Source organism: Dipodomys ordii, unplaced genomic scaffold, assembly GCF_000151885.1.
Source record: "Dipodomys ordii isolate 6190 unplaced genomic scaffold, Dord_2.0 Scaffold7, whole genome shotgun sequence".
Lineage (NCBI taxonomy): Eukaryota > Metazoa > Chordata > Mammalia > Rodentia > Heteromyidae > Dipodomys > Dipodomys ordii.
Window position 1 is genome coordinate 12759337 of NW_012267223.1, and position 22969 is coordinate 12782305.

The 22969-nt window shown below is 47.9% G+C and overlaps 1 protein-coding gene across 1 annotated transcript in view; it reads right to left on the reverse strand.

Annotated features, from left to right (window-relative positions):
- The window catches only part of Akap1 (A kinase (PRKA) anchor protein 1), a 34836-nt gene that overhangs the window by 11176 nt on the left and 691 nt on the right, over positions 1–22969 (reverse strand). Inside the window, exon 2 of the mRNA XM_013038050.1 lies at positions 1839–3483. Coding sequence (XP_012893504.1) covers positions 1839–3459 — 1621 coding nt within the window. The 5' untranslated portion in view covers positions 3460–3483. The remainder of the gene's footprint in view (positions 1–1838; positions 3484–22969) is intronic.

Consider the following 22969-nt stretch of genomic DNA (forward strand, 5'->3'; position numbering starts at 1 on the left):
TCACAGGCCCTGTTTTGTTCAACAGAACAGGAATGGTCAGTATTTGTACTCTACTGGTACCCAGGAGAGGCCCAGGCCTTCAGCAGGCTGCATTCACAAGCCACCTACCAGTTCTCTCAGCTGGACAGTCTTCATATCCCTGTTTCAACTTCCTCACACACCACGCAGGACTAAGACTAACATGACACTCGCCTGGTGCCCAGTACACACTAAGGGCTCACTGGTTGATGCCACCAAGCTTTCACTGATTAGCGATTCCTGAACCTCTCAGTTCCTCCTTTCCTTCCTTTCATCTTCTGTTGTTTGTGCCAGTCTTGGGGCTTGAGCTCAGGACCTAGGTGCTGTCCCTGAGCTTCTTTTGATTTTAGTGCTCTCTACCACCTGAGCCACAGCTCTACTTCTGGCTTTTCTGATAGTTTAGTGGTGCCAAGAGTCTCACAGACTTTTCTGCTCAGGCTAGCTTCTAACCTTGATCCTTAGATCCCAGCCTCCTGAGTAGCTAGGATTACAAGGTGTGAACCATTGGTGCCTGGCTTCCTTTGATCTTTTGAGGGTGAAACTGGGTCTTGCTCGATAGCTGGCTCAGTTGGCCCCAAACTCGTGATCAACAGCACCCAAGTGCTTGGATTCTATAGCTTCTTTTTCTGCAGAGCTAAGCCAGAAGTCCTCAAAGCATCTGTGAAGCTTCTGTTGTCAATCCAGAGTTGGCATGACAAGGCTAAAGGGCTTGTTAATTAAGGTTAAAAGCAATAGGCAAAGAAGAAGAAAAAGACCACAAAACTTTCTTTTCGCCCATCTGAAGATGGGATTCTTTTTTAAAAACATATGAAGTTCCTGGACATTAGTCAGGATAGACCTTACAGTATCTGGTCTTCCATCATCATGACTGGCAGCATTTGTTTTCTTTTAGAGGTTGTGAAACCTATTAGCGGTCTTAACCAACAGCATCTCAGGGTGACAAAATGCAGTGTTCCACATCAGATGTTGTTGAAAGGAGTAAAACACCCAAGGAAGCTTCCCCGATGGAGCTGAAGTGCGAGGGACTTGCTCCGGGACCAACACTCCGGAGAGCTACGGGGGAGAGGTCAGGGCATCCTCCATGAGATCAATGAAAATACCCCAGGGGAGCTGCAAAAGCAGGGTCAGGAGCTGCTGACCTGTAAGTTAGCAGGCTGAACTGTCTACGCTGGGGTCAGCACTCGAAAAACCCAGTGGACACTTCGTTACCCAAGTGCCCTCTCTCTCCCGGGGTGGAGCTGCAGCTGCACAGAGAGAAAATGGCTGAGGCTCTGCGGAGGAGGAGGTGACAGCAACAACCCAAGGCGGCTCAGCCTCCTGCCAGCGCTCAAAGCTGTGGCCGTCCATGGGGCACTTACCCTGGGAGAGCTTCTGGAGGAGGAGAGCAGGTGAAGACACGGGACAAGCACATGAGGAAAGGAGGTCAGCCATCAGGAAACACTTGCCCACCCCAGCACTGGGGGAGGTAAAACTAAGGAGGGCCTCTCCATGAAAAGCCCAGTAAGAGGTTAGCATCAACAGAAGAGGCTCTGAGGCTGCCCCGGGGAGCCAACTCTAAGCTGGTTCCTTCTGATGGGCTGGGGAGGCTCCCTGGCTGGCGAAATCAAAGGACAGCCCCCCCAAGGCTTTGGTGTCTTGGGGCAGCCTGATTTCTCAGGCTCTCTGCCACACCCACATCTGCAGGCAGCTGGGACAGAGCTGAAGGCACCATCACTTTGCTGTGGAAGTACAGAAGGGAGGGGCAGGTGGGCCAGCCCTCTTTCCCTAATGAGTAAAGGGAGACCCCTGACTCTCCAAGCGAGCACCCAAGGCCCTCCTACCTCCCGAGTGATCTCCTTCCGCGTCCATGGTCCATCCATCCTCAGCCCCCAAGTCTGATAACTCCCCCTTCAGCACCCCATTGCTGAAGGGCCCAGTACTGTCTGGCAGTGGCGGGCTAATGGCCTTGTCCCTGGGGCTCGAGTTGTTCTCTGTGAAACTGCCGTCAAGCCCTGAAGGGCTGAGGGAATCTGAGCACTGCCCAGAGGAGGCCACAGAAGGAACACTCTGGGTGTTGCCCGACATACAGGTGACACACGTGGCATCTCTTCCCAGGATGCTCGTCTCCTCCACTGACTCTACCGAGGGCGTAGCTGGTGGTAGGCAGGCCGCCAGGGAGATGTGGTGTGCGGAGTTCTTTGGCTTCCCCTCCTTAGTGGGGCTGGAGAGAGGGCTGCTCAGGCAGCTCACATAGGTCTTTGGTGGTAGCAGGTCCTCTGCTAGCAAGGTGGGTGAGGCCAGGGAAGTGTCTAGCGGGCTGGTGGCTGTCCCTGCTGTGGGTGTAGCAGGCTTTGTGGCGTCTTGCCCCAGGAGAGTTTTCTGGCTGGCTGAGGCCCAGCTCTCTTCCTCCTGCCCTTGGGCTTGGATGGGGAAGGCTTGATGCACCTGGTCTGCCATCTTGCCTTCTGTGCTAGCCAGCACCTCTTCAGTCGCTTCCAAGATCACTTGGGAGATGATCTGGAAGGCAGCCTTTTCAATCTGCTCATTTTTACCCACCGTCTCTTCTTTGCCTACTTCTCTGTCACAGACTTTGCCATTTCTGATCTGGGTGACCTGGGTCTCCTCCTTCACCAGCTCTGGGTGAGCCGACTCCACATTGCTCAATGTCTTTCCAACTACGCGCTCTTCCTTCTGCGAGTGCCTGCCCGCTCGGTGAAAGCCACTGCTCCCCTTCTCTCCCCCACCTCCCAAGGGAGCCAGGCCAAGGACCTTACTGCTCTCCAATTCTGGGACACGCTCCTGGGATAAGAGACCTTCTTCATGCACATTCTCTCCCCATGCTGCATCGCCAGTCCCCTCAGCCCCACCTGTCTCTCTTGCCTTCTCTCCAGGACCACGCTTCTCTGCGGGAACCATAGATTGGCTGGGCCAGCCATTCCCTGAAGCCTTTCCCAGCTCAGGCTCTTGCTTGCCCATGTCAGCTGCTTCATGGGGAAATGGTACATCCTTTGGGGGTGGGAAGGGATGCTCGGGAGGAACAGGTTTTACTTCATCGCCCATCAGGGAGAGTTCCACCTTCGCACTGTCGTCTCTGAGAGTTCCTGGCTGCAATCTCGTGTCTATGGTGTTAGGAAGGCTACTTGAGGTTTCTGACCTACGACAGACCACGTGCATCCGCAGCACGGCTGAGGGCTCCCCTGAAGGCATGCCTGCAGGGGACTGTTCCTTTTCCAGCGACTGTGTGACACTGTGGGGTGCAATCACAACTCCAGGAGAGGACTCTTCCATGGGAAGTTGTTTCTTGATGACAGGGCTAGCCCTCCGTGCTACAGCACCAGCCTCTGCTGACTTGTCACTGCTGCTGATCTGTTCTTTTTTCCGAGAGAAAAACCACCACCAGCCAAGGATCACCAACATTCCAGGCAATGCCAAAGGTAAGAGTGTGCGGAAGTGTATTGCCATCCTGGAGGTGTGAAGTAGTTATGCCTGGGAGAGTGGGAGGAAAAGGAAGGAGGGTGTTATGAGAGCCAGGTAATACACACTTGACATGGCACGTTACACCTTCAGATAGACTAGAGATTTGATGCACAGACCACAATATAAATACTTCAGCGTTCTCTGGTTGCTTCCAATATTCAAAAGAAGTTGAGCTGGGCGCCAATAACTCATGCTTGTAATCCTAGCTACTCAGGAGGCTGAAATCAGAGGATCATGTTCAAAGCCAGCCCCGGGCAGAAATGTCTGTGAGACTCTTACATCCAATTTATTCACCTAAAATCCGGAAGTAGCACTGTGGCTCAAAGTGGTAGAGCACTCGCCTTGAGCAAAAGAGCTCAAGGACAGCACCCAAGTCCTGAGTCCAAGCCCCACAAACAACAACAAAAACAGTTGGGTGACTTCATCTCCACCCTCTGGGTAGATTCAATGACCTGAAGCCAGTAATGGCTTTAGACTCAAACAGGTAGCCTTGCTAGATGCTTTGCTTCTGAAATCCAAGCACACATTGTTTATCTCCAGCACCTCAGCCACCCCAGATCTACTGAATTTGAGCTTCATTTAACAAGCCCCATATGGGAGTTGTTAGAAGGAATGCTACATATTAGATCTGCCCAAAGTAATAAAGATGAGAGAGAACCAAGGAGGTCATCTACAGAAAGTACCTCCATCTTTAAGGATAAATCAGTCTGCTACTATCTGACAATGAAGCAATAAAGTTGGAAAACACAGAGTGAAGCAGTGGCCAGGGTGAGGGTCACTCCATTCACCCCTCTGGATGTATTCAATGATGCTACGTGAAGCCAAAAATGCCTTTAGATTCAATTTTGCTGGATGCTTTCCCTCCTATATTACCTCGTTTGGAATGGAATACTTGAAGGTCAACTCCATCCAACAACCACAATGAGTATCAAGGTTCCATTCTATACTAAGCCTAGAATCCTACAGTCTGGGCTGGGAAGGTGGCTCAGTGGTGGTGCTTGCCTCGCATGCATGAGGCCCTGCGTTAGATTGCTCAGCACCACATAAACAGAAAAAGCTGGAAGTGGCTCTGTGGCTCAAGTGGTAGAGTGCTAGCCTTGAGCTGAAGAGCTGAGGGGCAGCGCCCAGGCCCAGAGTTCAGGCCCCACGACCGGACCAAAACAAAACAAAACAAAAGAACCCTACAGTCTGTGGATTCACGGGGAAGATGATTATACAGGCTTAAGGGGAAATTCATACTATGTTTTTAGAGAGCTCTTGAAAATCTTACAAGCATGGACCATCCCAGGCAACAAAGCTCGCAAAGACCACTTCTTGAACCAATATGGTGGGGCACCTTCATCTTATCTACAACTATGTGGGAGGCTAAAGTTGAGAGGATTGTGGTTGCAGGCCAGCTGGGACAGAAACTCTTTAAGACTCCATTCTCAACAGAGAAAAGTTTGTTGTGGTACAACACACCTGTCATCCCACACCTTCCCATCCCAGATGAGAGTGAAGACTCAAATAGGCAGATCACAGCATGTTCAGGCAGAGCCTCTATTTCAAAATTAAAAGGGGCTGGAGGCATAGCTCAGTGGTAGAGGGCCTACCTAGCAAGCATGAGGCCCTGAGTATAAATCCTAGTTATTAGGGCATGGTAGTTCACACTTATAATCCTAGCTACTCAGAAGGCTGAGATCTGAGGCTCAAGGTTCAAAACCAGCCTGAGCAGGAAAGTCTGTGAGACTCTTATCTCTAAAACTACCAAAAGGCCAAAAGTGGAGCTGTGGCTCAAAGAGGTAGAGTGCTAGTCTTAAGCAAAGAAACCCAGGGACAATGCTCTGGCTGGGTCCTGGTTAAACCCCAGGACTAGGACACACACACAAAAAGTTACTGACCATTGTGTATACATTTAGATCCACGTACATTAAACAAACAAACAAAAAACTGGATGGCCCATACCAAGCCATCCAGTTGGCAAAGTAGGGAGATTTTTATGCATAGATTTTGTACCCTTCAACCTTGATAGTTTATTAGTTCAGGTTGTTTTTTGGTAGATTTCTTGGGATTTCTTATCTACAAAGAAAACTTCTGTAATAGTGGTTCTCTTGACTTGGATCCACACTATCACTGAAGAAGCTTTTGTTTTTATCTTACCAGCTTTTGAAACTAAGTCTCACTGTATAAACGAGGCTGGCATGAACTCCTTTTGCCTCATCCTCCCAAATACTGGGATTATAGGAATGTATCACCATGCTCAGCTGAGAAACTTTTAAAGGCCCAAGGTTAAAGTGGCATCCAGACCAATTAAGTCAGAATCTTTGATGGGTAAGAAATTTTTGTTTTAACCCCACGTGATTCTAACACAGGGCCAAGTTGGAGAATCACTGTTCTCTAACATCTCCCACATACTCAGAAGATTAGGGAGATTTGCTTTGTAGTTGTTTCATTTCAGTGTCTTTCACATAAGAGTTAAAAGAAAATCTGAGCTGGGACAAAGGGGAAATGCACGTCTCAGAGCAGCAAGCCCTCAGCCTGTTGTCAGGAAAGTGCACCTTGCCCAGCACAAACCAGGCAACGGAAAGTACAGCTGGTGCCACAGCCCAGACTCTCACTTGTTCATAAATCAGAATACCTTACTACCGGGGGAATCCCTTTCAAATAGAGTTTAGAATTATAATTTCCACAGAACTCTACCCATTCTCTGATCTCAGGAAAATGTCTCAATGGAAAAAAGTAAAGAAAAAGAACATCAGCTGGAAGAAGACCCATTCCTCCCCCAGAGATCTGTCACTATTGCTATACTGCACTAAGGAGAGTGCCAAGCAATATTTGTGTTACATATGTGTGAGTGTGTTGTGTGTATGTATGTATGTTTCTCCTCTATATCTATCTGTCTGTCTGTCTGTAAGGTAAATAAGAAATGGCCCAAAGGCTGGAAGTGTGACTCAAGTGGTAGAGTACCTAACTAATAAATAAGCACAAGGCCCTGAGTTAAAACAAAGCATACAAGCATGTGCCCATGCACACACACACACACACACACACACACACACAGAGGCACCCTAGAATATCCAACACGGCTAACATGAGAATCCAGAAGATCCACCTCAAGTCATTCACAATGCCCATTGACCCCAGCCTCCATTAGACTAGAGCTAACAACCCACTACCTTCTAGACAGGGAGTGGCTTAAGATAAAGCCTTTTCCTCAGACCTCAGACACAGGTACTGACATATGAAGGCCCTAGAGAAGTGTGGCAGGGTTTACTTTTCCTTGCTACTTGGGTAGCATGACTACAGATGGGACAGCCTCCACCAAGAACAGTATCAGCCTTGGTTGCAAGCCTACCTGGGGACTGCTGTGCTAGCTGGCACCCAATTGTGGTAACTAAGGCCCTTCTACCAGCATCTACTTCCAACCAGTCAAGGAAAGGGCTAAATTGGGTGGTAGTGGCTAGCACCTGTCATCCTAACTACTCAAGAGCCTGAGATCTGGAGAATAATAATAGATCAAGGCCAGCAGAAATGTTTGCTACATTCCATCGCACCTGTAATCCTAGCTCTTCAGGAAACTGAGATCTGAAGATCTAGGTTTAGAGTGAGTGATAAAGTCTGTTAGACTTTATCTCCAATTAACCAGCAAAATGCTGGACTGGAGGTGTGGTTCAAGTGTTAGGAGCACTAGCTATGAGTGAAAAAGCAACAGTATAGGGCCCTGAGGTCAAGTGACAGTACCACCACATATACAAAATAATAGCCAGCAAAAAGAGGAGGGGGACTGGAGTCGTGATTCATGTGATAGAGTGACTACCTAGCAAACTCAAGAGTACCACAAAAACAAAAAAGAGGGAGAAAAAAATGGCTACTCCCTCACTAGCCAGTCTCCTATCAGTCAAATAGACTTCTCAGTAGTTGGTGTTTGTAAGTCTATTTTCCCCAATTTATATTTTGTAGGCCTATAAAAGTGGCAGATGGACAGGAACCAGTGGCTCACTCAGAAGGCTGAGATCTGAGGATTGTAGTTGAAGCCAGCTAGGGCAGAAAAATCTCTGTGAGACTCTTATCTCTAACCACTCAAAAACTGGCTCAAAGTGGTAGAGTGCTAGCCTTGAGAAAAAGAGCTCAGGGATAGCGCCCAGGCCCTGAGTTCAAGCCCCAGGACACTCACACACACACACACACTCACAAGGCTGTTACTTTCTCTCTGTCAGATTTTATGAGATACAGTCCTTGTTCTGAGTAACTTTTAAAAAAATAATTTATTGTTATTATAAAGGTAGTATACAAGCCAGGCGCCAGTGGCTCACACCTGTAATCCCAGCTACTCAGGAAGCTGAGATCTGAGGATCGTGGTTCAAAGCCAGCCTGGGCAGGAAAGTCTGTGACACTTATGTCCAAGTAACCACCAGAAAACAGGAGTGGCACTGTGGCTCAAGTGGTAGAGTGCTCACCTTGAGCTGAAGAGCTCAGGGACAGTGCCCAGGCCCAGAGTTCAAGCCCCATGACTGACAAAAATAAAAATAAAGGTAATATACAGAGGGATTACAACTACTTGAGTCAGGTAATGAGTACATTTCCTTCATACAGTGTCTTCTGTTTCCTCATTCTCTCCCATTCCCTCCCTCCTGTCTCCACCCAAGAGTTGTATAGTTCACTTTCATGGGTGTCCAGTGAGCTCCATTGCTGCACTTTTTCACCCTTTTTCCCACTGAGCTCTGTAATCCGCACCCTCCTGAAAATATACATCATACATAAAGAAAAGGCAAAATAATCAAAACATTTTTAATTACAAAGTTTTTCAAAAAGAAAAGAGATCTCTTGTTTCCAAATCTTGGAGTTTGTTTCCATATGTGCATATTATTTTATATAAAGAGGCACAAAGGCATTAAGTCTTTGTGTTTTTCTCCAAGGAGTATCCTCTTTTGGTCCTACTATGTGTAAATATCTAGAACCCTGTATAACTTATCATAACCGAGTGTATTTTAGTCTAATTTCCTCATATCAGAAAGAACATGCACCGTTTGTCTCTCAGCTTTGCTTAACCTCATGATTTGTTCTAGTTCTACCTTGTTTTCCCCCTGAAAAACCACATTATTTGATTCTTTCTAATGGCTGTGTAAAATTCCATTTGTGTACAGGTAGCACATTTTTTGGACTCATTCATCTACTGTGGAACATCCGGGCTGTTTCCATGTCATAAGTATTGTGCCAGTCCTGGGCCTTGAACTCAAGGCTTGAGCACTGGTTCCTGAATTTTTGTGCTCATGGCTAGCATTCTACCACTTGCACCACAGTTTTTTGATAGTTAACTGGAGATAAAGAGTCTCAGGCTTTTCTGCCCGGACTGGCTTCCAACTGCAATCCTCAGATCTCAGTCTCCTGAGTAGCTAGAATTACACATGTGAGTCACTAGTACCCAGCTTATTTTTGCTTTAGGATCTTGGGAAAACCTCCTAAGATTTTCTCTCTTCTGAACAATTTTTAACAGGTTTTACTGTTCTGTTTTCATACCGGCACATGAAGCACATCTATCTTATTTCTCCTTCCTTACAACCACCTGAACCTTCCAAGATTTAGGCGGCCTGAGCACTGCACACCCCAAAGCCTCATCATCACAGGCAGAGGGCTTGCAGCCAGAGAAAAGCCTCCCCCAGGGAGGGGACAGAGCCCCACCCTCGGGCTGGTGGGGAGGCCATTTGCTATTTTGAATCTGTTGGAATTAACCGACTGCCTGCTTATTTTTATTTTTAGCAGGTCCATTTGCTGGGGGAAGAGCCGCTTGCTTGGCCCACTGCCAGGCAGTCACACGGAGATGGGAACGTGCACAGCCACAGGGCCTTTGCACTCATCTGCTCACACCGAGTTAAAAAAGGATCCTTCCTTCTCTGGAGAGTACACCTGCAGATTCTCAGAACTTTGGGGAGAAGCAATAGGCTCTGCCAACCCAGATGTCAGATGGGTAACCCCAAGTCTACAAAACAACCATTCCTAGGAATGGTACAAAAAAAAAAACCCCACATGGTTCCCACCGAAAAAAGCCAATTTGGATGCAGTTACTGTACAAAAAGAGCTGCATGGAATTAACAGAAAAGCTGATATAAAAACAACAGCCCAGAGATAGTGGGAGAAAAACAATGCCTGACAAGAAATGTACTTGTTGCCTTACTCATGTAACTATAACCCCTCTCTGTACAGCATCTTTACAAGAAAATAAAATTTCAAAACAAAACCAAGCAAAAAAACAGCCCAGGCAGAGCCCAAGTCCACTCTGAGCTTTGGGCCTGGTCAGCAGAATCACATCTATTTTGTGTTCTACAGAAGCATGCACATATTGTCTTGACTAGAATCAAACATTTTCCCATTATCCCAGTGTCCACCAGGAGCAAAAGTGCATGCCAAAGATACCACATCTGGAGTTCAGTCCAGCAAGGTCCAGAAAAAGGCTCCTCCCCTTTCCCAAGACTGGGAATCAGAATTGGAAGCCTGCCCCTGCCCCCTCTAGCCCGTGCTCAGAACAGCAGCAGCTTCTCATTCCCTGCCCTGCCTTGGGTGGGAGTTTGGCAGAGAACTGAACACAGCCAAAAGTTCCTTGACCAACTTTCAAAAGTACTTCTTAGTTTATATAGGAAGCATTTTCCTAATCAATCCCTCATCAGTTAATTCTCCTTTAGTCGAATCTGTTTAAGCTGCTACTAACAGCAGCTTCTGTCCACCAGAAGTTCACAGCCTAAGTGGAGAACTCCATCTCAGTCGCTCACACTCATCCTCACACCCTCTGCCCCACAAGCTGCCCAGCTGGAAAGGAGGCCGAGAGCAGAGCTCAAGATTTCCTTAGCCTGCGGTGGGTGGGGCAAGAAAAAGGACATTAAGGTTCTAATACCTTGAAGGCTGGGAGGGGAAGAGGGTCCCAGAGCAGCACAAAAGCTCAAGAGCTGGTGGAGCCAGACCGTGAGGACTGTGGCCTTTCCCATCAATCAAGGCATTGGGAACCATACGGAGTGGCACAGTTGCAACCTGGTCAAAGTGGAGCAGGTCACCAGAGGTGGGGCAATCCCAAGGGACGAATGCTGTCCAATGCTAGCGGCCACTTCGTCATGGGGGTTACTGAGCACTTGAACTGAACCTCGAACTTAATTTGAACTGACACACGCAGCTAGCTGGTGACTGCCTATTGGAAAGAGGTTTAGAAGGTGTTCCCCGAAGGCCCAAGACCTTGAGGGACTGACCAAAGCTACCAGGCCAGCACCTACCTTGATGGCAGTGTGCAGTCCTGCCACAGAGGGTGGGGGCGATGGTGAGCCTGGGCCACTCTCCCACAGCAGCATGGCTGGGCCAGGAATCACAGTCGGGGAGCCATGTCTCACGTGTGGTGGTCTCGGCCCTGCCCCTGTGCTCCCTTCATCCTTGGGAAACTAAGCAGGCTGACTCAAAAGAGTACCCTCAGGATTCCATGTTAGCTCACAGTGGGGCCAGAGGGCCTGCCCAGGGCTACTCCCACACCCTCCATTGTGATGGCCCCACGGCCAGTACAGCTGGACAGGTGTGTCCTTGGGTAGCTCTGCCCTTCTGGTAGACCAGGGTCAGGACATCATGGAACCCATTCTGAGGTACTTTAAAGGAGGGCCAAGGTTCAACCAACATCTAGATGAAGAACCTGCTAGGTGAAGCCTCTGGTCAAACAAAATGGAAATCAGAATCCAGAAGCAAGAGCTCCATCTAAAAGCAAGAAGGCAAAATTTCCAGCTCTGGAAATGGTCTCTTCCTTTCCTAGTCCAATTATAAACTAAAGGCCAGGCATGATGGCTGGCTGATGCCTGTAATCCCAGCTACCTAGGAGGTATAGACAGGAGGATCAAAGTCTGAGGTTAGCTCTGATTTAAAAAAGGAAAAAGCATAAAAACCCACCTGAAAAATAACTTAAAAGACCAGGTCATTGCTCTAGCAAGCATGAAGACCTGAGTTAAAACCCCAGTAGTGGGCTGGGAAGATGGCTCAGTGGTAGAGTGCTTGCCTTGTATGCCTGAGGCCCTGGGTTCCATTCCTCAGTACCACATAAGCAAAAATGAAAAAAACCGGAAGTGGCGCTGTGGCTCAAGTGGTAGAACTCTAGCCTTGAGCTGAAGAGCTGAGGGACAGCGCCCAGGCCCAGAGTTCAGGCCCCACAACTGGACCCCCCCAAAAAAAAAACCCAGTAGCACAAAAAATAAAAATTAAAAAAGAAAATCAACCAGTCAATCAATCTCATAGCTTGGAAAACTGGTAGCAAAACAAACATAGAGTAAAATCCTTTCTTCTCAGCTGATGGGTGAAACAGCCTACCAAGGTTTTCCCAATGGACTCCCCTGGAGGTTAAGACTTTGAAGAGACATACAGTTAACCCTGACCCCCTCATCTTAAGCTCCTGGCAACCACCTGGCTTTACAAGTGAATTCTATCAGGCTTCTGAGGATGGTAACAACACAGATGTAGGAAAACACTCCTGGTAAAGTAAGAGTTCCAGCACAAGACCACAGAATATACCACACAGGACAGAGCAGTAATCTAACATAAGTACAGTAAGAACTATTAAGGATGGATTATGGGCTGGGAAGGTGGCTCAGTGGTAGAGCGCTTGCCTTGCATGCCTGAGGCCCTGGGTTCGATTCCTCAGCACCACATAAGCAAAAAGAAAAAAGCCGGAAGTGGCGCTAGCCTTGAGCTGAAGAGCTGAGGGTCAGTGCCCAGGCCCAGAGTTCAGGCCCCACGACCGGACCCCCCCAAAAAGAAAAAAACAAAAAGATGGATTATTTCTGGCGAAATCAGAAAAGATATGATGTCAGGGACAGGCATAGTGGCTCATGCATGTAATTCCAGATACTTAGGAGGCAGAGACTGAGAAGATTCCAGTTCAAGGCCAGTCTAGACAAAAAGCAAGACCCTATCTCAACTAATGGCTGGGTGTGGTGGTACACACTTATCCCAGCACACTAGAGGCATAATTATTGTGGTTCAGGCTTACTCAGGCAAAAAGCAAAAGCCTACTTCAAAACTAACTAGAGAATAGGTGCCAGTGGCTCATACTTGTAATCTCAGCTACTCAGAAGGCCCAGATCATGGTTTGAAGCCATCCCCAGCAGGAAAAGTCCCTAAGATTCTTATTTCTAATTAACAACCAAAAAGCCAGAAGTGAAGCTGTGGTAGAGCACTAGCCCTGAGTTTAAGCACCAGGTTCAGCACCAAAAACAAACAAACCAATCAGAGCAAAAAAGGGATAGAGGCATGGCTCAAGTGGTAGTGTGGCACAGGATCACCACCAAAACAATAGAAAAAGACTGTTGGTGTATGTGGGAAAAGGCCTTCCACATCATCACCACCAGTGGGCAGAAGACCCTGATTTCCCAAACAGACCATCAACCCAGAATTCACATAAAGGCCTCCCAAAGCAAATAAATATCCACAGCACTAAGTATCAAGCATTTGGCACAGAAATAAAAGTCAAGATGTTACCCTCAAGGCACACTGACTCTTTCACTGCTTTGGGGTGAAAACAATGATCTCTTGTCCAGTGAGCTTGTTATACTGCCCTCTGCCATTGACCAACTGAATGCTTGGCCTAAGAGATAACAAGAACCAAGGTCCCAATTCCCCAGAGAAGGATGTTCTAATATCCTGGGGCTAGGTATAAGGATATTAGGCTGAATGCTAGCACCCATTTAATAACTACTTCCAGATCCCTTCTCCTTTACAATGTCCAAAAGGTAAGTCTAGTTCTTTCTGCTGGCCTGGAAGAGCCAGAAAGAGATCTACTGGTCAGCTTTTTTTGTGTACTTTCCACCAATCTTGTGAGTGCTCCCCACCCCCAATGATGTTCTCTGCCTTCCTACACAGTATGGGCTCCTTGATGGTCACCATCACACACACACACACACACACACACACACACACACACACTTTCTCAGCAAGCTACCACAGGATGTGTATTCCACCAAGACACAAAGGTAAGAGAAGGACAAGACAAGAAAGGAAAGAGCATCATCAGATGCCAACTCAATAGAGGAAATTGCAGGGCATCAGTGGCTCATGCCTGTAATCCTAACTACTCAGGAGGCTGAGATCTGAGGATCACAGTTTAAAGCCAGCCCGGGCAGGAAAGTCTGTGATACTTAACCACCAGCAAACAGGAAGGGGCGCTGTGGCTCACGTGGTAGAGCTGAAGAGCACAAGGACAGCGGCCCAGGCCAGAGTTCAGGCCCCACGACCAACAAAAAAAAAAAAAAAGAAGAAGAGAAGTCCCCAGGAGGAAGAAGCAGAGCGAGCGGAATGGATGCAACATAAAAGCAACATGGAACTCTTGAGGGGACCTGAGATGTTTAAGCACATGAGAAGAGTTCTCCATCAATGAATGGCATGAGTTCTACAGCAATGGTGGAGGCTCCAGGGAAAGTCAAGGGACCAGTGAGGTACAGAGAAAAGTGAACAAAGGAAATGAGTGCTGGGTGTAGTAGTGCATATCTATAATCCCAGCACTCCAGAAGGGTCAGTATGAGCTATGTGGGTAGTCAAGGTCAGACTCTGTGGGGGGAGAGGGTAAGGGGCGGAGCAGAATTAAACAGTAAAGAGCAGAAAAAGAGACAAAATATGGAAAATAAGTTTGTAGCCATAAATGTTAATAATATATACTATGACTAACAACTTGTGCTACTTCTATACTGGATGGGAGAAGAAAGAAGTATACGAATAAGCAAAGAGAGAGAGAGAGCTCCCATAGCAAGAAAATAAGCCAGATGGTCTAAAACGAAAGCTAGCATAGACATCTAGTAAAAGGTAAATGTGGCATGGAAAGCTAGGTACCAGTGGTTCATATCTCTAGCCCTAGCTACTTAGAAGACTGAGCCAGAAAGGTAATGATATGAGGGCCAGCTAGGGCAAAAGAAAAGTTTGAGAGACTATCTCCAAAAATAACCATCAAGCCAAGCACTGGTGGCTCACACCAGTAATCCTAGATACTCAGGAGGTTGAGATCTGAGGATTGTACTTCAAGGTCAGCCAGGGCCTGAAAGTCTTAGAGATTCTTTTTTTTTTTTTTTTGCCAGTCATGGTGCCTGAACTCTAGGCCTGGGCACTGTCCCTCAGCTCTTCAGCTCAAGGCTAGCGCTCTACCACTTGAGCCATAGCACCACTTCTAGCTTTTTGTGCTTATGTGGTGCTGAGGAATTGAACCCAGGGCCTCATGCATGCAAGGCAAGCACTCTACCACTGAGCCACCTTCCCAGCCCAGTCTTAGAGATTCTTATCTCCAATTAACTTCCAGAAAAACAGAAGTGGCGCTGTGGATCCAAGTGGTATAATGCTAGCCTTGAGCAGAAAAGCTCAGCAACAGTATTCAGGCCCTGAGTTCAAGCCCCAGGACTGTTGCAAGCACACAGGAAGAAAGGAAAAGAGGGGAAGGAAGAGACGGCCAATACTTTATGAACCAGGTTCCACCAGGGACACAAGGGAAAAGCTCTCAAGAAGCAAAGACAAAGGGAAGGCAGGGACTCAACTTTCAGATAGTGCGGAGAAGATTCAGCAACTTAACACATCTGCAGGCTCTCTGATTGGCTGACAGAGTGCAGAGCCCTCAGCATCCTTGCATGTAATGGATTAAGTACATTCCCGTGCACGTGGAAGTGCAGCGAGAGGATGCGAACAATCTGCAGTGTACTACTGTTTGGAGGAGAAAGGCTGCAGGGAGGATTTGAGAGAGGAAGCTTGAGGCAGAACGGTGAGGGAAGGCCTCTTGGAAGACATGGCATTAGAGCCAACAGTGAGGAGCCATGCCAGGATCTGAGGGGGGGTGGGCAGGGAGAAAAGTATGAGGGAGAAGAAAGTTCCAGGCAGGGAGAACATGTGCCAAAGTCCTAAGGCATGAATAAACTTGGAACAGGCTTGGCTGACTCAACAGACAGAAAAAACAGGGAAGGCCAAGGTGGTATCAGCATGCTGTGGCCAGAGAAATGGCTGCGTGGAGACCCCCACAGAAGCACAGCTTAAGGAAGATCTGGACCCATGACCCAAAGAAAAGAAGCTAGTTTAACAAACTTCCTTCAGGGGCTTTCAGACTTGAAGCTGCTTTCAGGAAAATATTCCAGAAACGGGATACCCTTGTCCAGGAATAGGACAGGTATGTTGTGTGTGTAAACAGGCTCACTTCAAGTTCCCAGCAAATGCTTGCTGGCACACTATGTGTCAACCTGGCATACCACTGCAGGACCCTTCCTCCATCCCCACCCCTCAACAGATGTGCCGCAATTCAACAGCCCGCCCCTAAAAGCGGGCACGTTTGTACACCCGCAGCCCCATACGTAAGCCCTTGCCACTTATTTCAACCAGACTTTGCAAAAACAACCCCGCTCTACAGCCAACCCATAGGCAACAGAGGGCCTTATATGGCTTGAAGTGTTCTTAATCAGAAGCAGATAGATGGGCTGGAGCTGGCAGCTCTAAGCTAGAAGTAAGGAGGAACCAAAAAAGAAAAGGATAGTGTGGGGAACAGGCAAACTTATTTGTCACACTTTTTCATCCCTCTTCCGCCCTGGTGGCTTCCCAGGAAAGAACTCTTACTAGAGGCTGTTGCTTTGCCTCCTCCTGGGTTTGTATTTTGGTTTAAACCAAAGGACACCAGCGGCCAGGACAGTCCATGGTGTTGAGAGGTTTGTGTCCATTTAGTGGCCAGCCCCTAGACTGGACAACTTCATGTGAAAGTGGGTTTCTGTGGTTTGAGTCTCCAGGGCAGCACCTGGCCCCAGCTCCCTAGATCACTGAATTCCTCAGTCACATGCCTACGGGGACCAAGAGGCAGGGTTGGGCCCTGGCCCTGGAAACCTCTTAAGCAGCCACCCCGCTCTGTGGAGTTTCTAGGGTGGCTTTATTCTCCTCCAACCCTGGTTAGGTGGCAACGGCAGTGACACTGCAACCGCAAGCACATGGCTCTCCTAAAGGATGCCACCTGTTAAAAATAGCTGCAGCATATGCTTAGTGGAGTGGGCCACACCAAAGTCAGAGAAAGCCCAGAGGTCATTCTTAGCACTGCCTTTTCTCTGAGCCAGCTGAGAGCACATGCCAGGGCTGGTCCCCTCCAAGGCAGCAGGAGAGGTAGGAGCCGCCGCTCTGTAGGAACAGCAAGGAGGAGACACAGAGGACAGAGGGTCCTTCAGCGGCTGCCACCTCTGGTCTTCACTAAGACATCCAGGCCAAAGCTGGAGAGAGAGAAGAGGGCCTGAAAGCTGTGCTTGAACCCATCTGGCTGCCTCCTCCAACAAGGACCAGGCTACTCCTGGGTAACAGCCTGTCAAGGGCCGGGGATGGTCTCATGACCTCCTTGTGAGGTCTGACTGGCCACTAGTAAAGTTATTATTAGCTGAGGAATGAGTGACTTCAAGGTCAACCTGCTCAATCCTCATGGTGTTTCCAGACCCAAGGTTCAGCAAGAGTCTAGGAGAATTCTTTTTATTCATAGTTGTTACTTGCAAATGAAAGATGCATCTCCCAGGTGATAATAGGGCTTCGGGAAGATTAAAGAATAGGATACCCTATTAAGAAAATTTCGGCCTGTGCCAAGGAGACCTAGGGTTTCTCCTATTCCATCCTGTAATGTTTACAGGGTGTCTGCTTTGACTCCGAGGTCTTTGATCCATTTGGAGTTGATTCTGGTGCAGGGTGATATACAAGGATCTAGCTTTAGTTTTCTACAAGTAGTTAACCAATTTTGCCAGCACCATTTACTGAAGAGGCTGTCTTTCTTCCATACTGTATTTTTAGCTCCCTTATCAAATATTAGATGACTATAGATCTGTGGGTTCATTTCTAGGTTTTCAATTCTATTCCATTGGTCCCAAGGTCTGTTCTTGTGCCAGTACCAAGCTGTTTTGATATATGTCTGAGACAAGCAGAAAAGGTAAGATGAGATGTTAGGCGAAATGAACCCCAAGATAAGGACACAGGGTTTCTTTCTTGCTATTGTTTCTAACATATTTATCAGGTGATTGTTTCATTGCTTTATATGTCCCTCCCCCACGGTATAACCCGTATTCACTGTATTTGATGTTGGTATAATTTGGGGAAGGGAAGGGAAAAAACAAGTTGTTTAAATAGGGATATAGGTGGACCCATTGCAACAACGAGATGTACAAAATGCTATGTTGAAAAACGAAACTTTACAACTTGGGAGGGGGGGCAGTGTAGTTGTGAAGATGGGAGGGCAGGGATGATAGGGGAAAAACAAAGGAGGCAACAATCCTTGATAAGAAATACACTTATTACCTTGCTCATGCAATTGTAACCCCTTTGTACGGTATTTTCACAATAAAAAAAACTTATTAAAAAAAAAAAAACAAGAATAGGATACCCGAGCTGGGCATAGGTGGCTCACGCCTGTAATCCTAGCTACTCAGGAGGCTGAGATCTGAGCAACTTGGTTCAAAACTAGCCTGGGCAGGAAAGTCCATGACATTCTTATCTCCAATAAATCACAAGAAAACTGGAAGTAGCACTGTGGCTCACGCCGTAGAATGCTTGATCACCTTGAGCTGAAGAGCGCAAGGACAGCGCCCAAGCCCAGAGTTCAAGCCCCACGACCGACCAAAAATAAGAATAGGATATAGGGATGTAGCACAGTGGTTAAGTGCTTGCACAACCAAGGTCCTAGATCCAAAAGATCAGGAATGCATTTCCTGTAAAATGGGGTAAGAATAACCTAACAGGTTGTAATGAGGCGAAAATGACTCAAAACTCAACCTGGTTAGTCTGTGAGATACACTGTTAATCTTTTAATGAATCCAGGTTTCTTTCTTTCTTTTTTCTTTTTTTTGGGTGGAGGGTCCAGTCATGGGGCCTGAACTCTGGGCCTGGGCGCTGTCCCTCAGCTCTTCAGCTCAAGGCTAGCACTCCACCACTTGAGCCACAGCACCACTTCCAGCTTCTTTTTTTTCTGCTTATGTGGTGCTGAGGAATCGAACCCAGGGTCTCATGCATGCAAGGCAAGCGTTCTACCACTGAGCCACCTTCCCAGCCCCAAGGTTTCTTTCTTGATGAAAAGGGAGAACCAGCCAGCCAGGCACTGGTGTCTCACAACTCTAATCCTAGCTATTCAGGAGTCTGAGATCTGAGAATCATGGTTCCAAGCCAGCCTGGGGGAGGAAAGTCTATGAGACTCTTATCTCCAATTAATCCCAGAAAAGATGGAAAGTGGCACTGTGGCTTAAAAGAAGCCTAGGGGCAGTACTCAGGCCCAGAGTTCAAGCCCTAGGACCAGAAGGGAGAGGAGAGGAGAGGAGGGGGAGGGGGAGAGGGAGGGGGAAGGGAAAGGGAGAGAAAAAGAAAGAGAGAGAGAGAGAAGAAGGGGGGGGGGGAAGACAACCTTCCCAGAGTCCAGAAATCAGTTTACCAACCCCTTAGTTCAAACCAGGAACCACCAGAGGTGTTGAGAGGATTAAAAACCCCCAGGGTTCATTCTATCTTTACCTCCCACATCCTGAAGGACAAACAGGAAATGTTTCTCTCTTCTCCATTTCTCCCTACTTTAATTTTGTTATACTAAAACAAATCAGCCAGGCATTGGTGGCTCATGCCTGTAATCCTACTCAGGAGGCTGAGATCTGAGGATCATGGTTCAAAGCTAGTCCAGGCAGGAAAGTCCATGAAACTCTTATCTCCAATAAAACCGGAAATGGCGCTGTAGCTCAAGTGGTAGAGTGCTCGTCTTGAGCTGAAGAGCTGAAGGGCAGTGCTGGGCCCAGAGTTCAAGCCCCATGAGCAACAAAAAATTAATAAATAAAAATAAATAAATAAATAAATGAAACAAATTGCTAAAACTTTCAAATGTGTGTAAGAACATACACAAGAATCACCTAGGTCTGAGTTCAAGGATAACAGAACAAGATCTCATTTTAATAAACTGGAAAAAAAATAATCCTAAAACACTGAAAGGTTCTGGATAACTTGTTGAACACAGGCTACACCTGGTCAGGGAAGAAAGGTCTCACACCATGTGTCAAAATGCATAACCCAGGGCTGAATGCAGTACACCTATTGAAGGCTGCTGAGCAACCCAGGCTTACCCACACCCATCTCAGGAGCAGCAGGCCACCTATTCTCCCGTGCACCTCCTAACACAGACTGCAGGAGCAGATGAAACTGCATCCTGGCTAGTGTAGGTCCTGTAAGAAGTCATCAAGAAGCAGATCTGGTGACATTTGACATTTGTAGACCCAGAACAATGCGCACAGACTTGGAGAGCCAGAAAAAGACCTTTGTAGTGATAAACAGGCTCTCAAATCAAACTGACTAGCTTTTTGCTGTGTCCCCAAGCCTCTCTAACACTGTTTCATAATTGATAACACTCTTCCCAACTGGAGACCAGAGCTTGCTTCTTAAAATATTTGATGAAGGCAACCAATGTGTAATGCTTTATGGAGATTACAAGCTATAGTAATGACACTTTGTGGAGTTGAGCAAAAATAAGTAAGTATTCTAGAGCAGCACTGTCCAACGAATTTCTAGCATGATGAAAATGTTCTTGATCTGCACTGCTCTGAACAGTAGCCCAAACACATGCCTCCTTGTAAGCCCCAGGAACATAATCTGAACTCTCTAATGGTTACCAACTCTCCTCCTATGAGCTAACTAGGTTCAATAGGCCTGCCTAGACCCCCCTCCACTGCCCACTCTCTAAGCACATATAACCTAAAATGCCCACATAATCAAGACATGTTGACCCAGGCAAAATGGGGATACCAACTTGTCTCCCGTTTCTTTCCAACTTAGACACTAAGTCAGAAGCTAAGGGAGAATAGTACTCTTTTTTTTTTTTTTGGAAGAGCTGAGGATCAAACTCAAGACCTTGCACTTACCAGGCAAGTGCTCTTCCACTGAACTAAATCCCCAACACCAAGAATGGTACTCTTTATAAAATGCAAATCAGCCAGGTGCTGGTGGCTTACACCTATATTCTTAGCTACTCAGGAGGCTGAGATCTGAGGACTGAGGTTCAAAGCCAGCCACCAGTCAAAAATCAGAAGTGGCACTGTGGCTCAAAGTGGTAGAGCCCTAGCCTTGAGCAAAAGAGCTCAAGGACAATGCCCAGGCCTGAGTTCAAGCCCCAGCCATTAAAAACAAAACAAACAAACAAAAACCAAAACACCTCAAATCACTCAAGTGATTGAAATGAAAGAAACTTAAAAGTCAGACTCAGGGATTCCTAAGGCAGGGAGGAAAAAAAAAGACAATGCATAAGCAGCACCTATCAGGCACAGTCCCAAGTCTTACATATAATTAAATGATCTCCATCCTTCCTTCCTTAGGAAGAGAAAGGGAACACTGGAGGCTACAACTATGGCTATGACCAGTCTGGGCCCCAAGCCCAGTATAATCTGGGTTACTAGACAGCCAGACAAATGCTTTAAAACACTGATGCTCAGCAACCTTACACTGAAGGCACATCAACTGCAGCACCTGAGCAGGCTACTTACAACAGGTTCTTAGATCTATCTCTGCTGTCACCCAGCAGCAGACAAGTGTGAATGCATTTTCTGCTGGGATGTGACAGAGTCCAACAAGGGACTAGACTATACCTTGACAAATCCTCCAGGCTAGTCTCACTTACTGGGCAGGACCAGTTACCAGCACAGAAACAATTACCTGCAAGACAATAGTCTACTTAATTCAGAAATAGACAAACTTTAGTGATATATAGGCCTCTTAGATAAAACTCCTCTAACCCAGAGCCTTATTTCAAAAGCTTAAAACTAGTAAGAGCCGGGCGCCTGTGGCTCATGCCTGTAATCCTAGCTACTCAGGAGGCTGAGTGAGATGAGAAGATCCAGGTTTGAAGCAAGCCTGGGCAAAAAAGTCTGAGACTTTTATCTTCAATTAACACCCAGAAAACCCGCAAGTGACACTGTGTCTCAAAGTGGTAGAGTGCTAGCCTTGAGTGAAAAAGTTCAGGGACAGCACCCAGACCCTGAGTTCAAGTCTCATCACCACCACCAACAACAACAAATTGTTAAAGGGTAAAGAAGAAACACTGAAAAAAAAAAAAAAGCTCCCAAGATCACTTGATTCCAAGGTTCAGAAAGTCAAACAATAAGCAGGTGAACCATCTGAATGCCAAGAAAAGAGGAATGAGATAAATATCAGTTCATTCAGCCCTCTTCGTTTCAAAGATGCTCTGCATCTTTAAGAGCTGAGTGGCTGGGTGGTGCTAAGAGCCCAAGCTTTGCTTTCTAAATAGAGTTTTAAAAGTACTAATTTGGAAAAGACTTAGAGATAAACGGACATGTAAGGTATTGTCAGAAGTAATCCTTTTTGGTGAATGGCGTTCCAGTTCCTGACTCGGTAATTGCCACACGGGGAGGTGGAAGGAGTGGGGTTGCAACCCAACTAACAGGCATGGTTGCATCAGGTCCAGCAGCCCAGATTTCACTACAGGAATTAAATTTAAACACCAAGCAGTCTGCACTTCAGTAGGGGAAAAGACAGGCAGTTTAACCTTACTAATTGCCCTGCACATACAACCTACCCCATAGGATTTGAGAGGCCTTGGCCGGCACCTGGGGCGAAGTCCACCGGGTTCGTGTTAACCACAATCCCAGGGGCGGGGAGGAAAGGCTCTCGGTCCCCCTAAGCCACTCCCGGGGCTTGGAAGGTTCCTGCAATGCCCACGGCTTCCCGGAGACCCAGGGTCCCACTATCATCGGCATCTTCCCTCATTCACCCAGGACTTGAAACGCCAGGCAGGAGGCGTCCCCCAGGGCGCAAAATAGCTGAACTCCGGGAAACTCGGCCCTGAGGCGTCGGACCCCAGTTAAGCCTCCCCCCAAGCACATTTTAACCTCTACTAACCCCTGGACGTCCCGGGGTGCGGGACACGTGACCTCTGGCACCCTTAGGGGTGAAATCAGTAGGCAACGGGGGGGGGCTCCAAGGCCCCACCTCTCGAGACGCGCTCCAGGGGGCGCGCTACAAATGCTAATATCCCAGGAGACCCCCGAGTCACGGCCCTGGGGGTCCTAACGGGGTTCTTAGAGTCCCGATCGTTTCCCAGCCCATCCTCCCGGCTCAGCCCGCTGAATTCTCCCCACCGAGTTCGCCGCCCAGAACTCCAAGGGCCGGGACACAAGCTCGGATGTGCCACCGCCACCCGGCCAACCCGGGGACGACTCAGCGGGGACCCGAAGTTAGGGGTGCCTTCCAGAAGCGACCCGTCCAACTCCAATCCCGCAGCCCTACAGGAAAGAGGGTCCGGCGGGCACAGGGTGTCGGGGGAGAGCCCCGGGGCCCTGCCCACAGCCCGCCCCGCCGCCGCCTCTCGGGGACGCAGACTGGGTACACACGACCTTTGAAAAGTAAACGCGAGTGGGGCTGGGCGACCTTGGGTGGGACGCGCTCCGGTCCGCCCCGCCGGCCGCTGCGCGCGCACGGGGGGGAAAAGTTAGGGCGCAGAAGGGGGCACCCCGGGCCTCGCTGCCCTCCTCGTCCCCGCCCCCAGAGGACG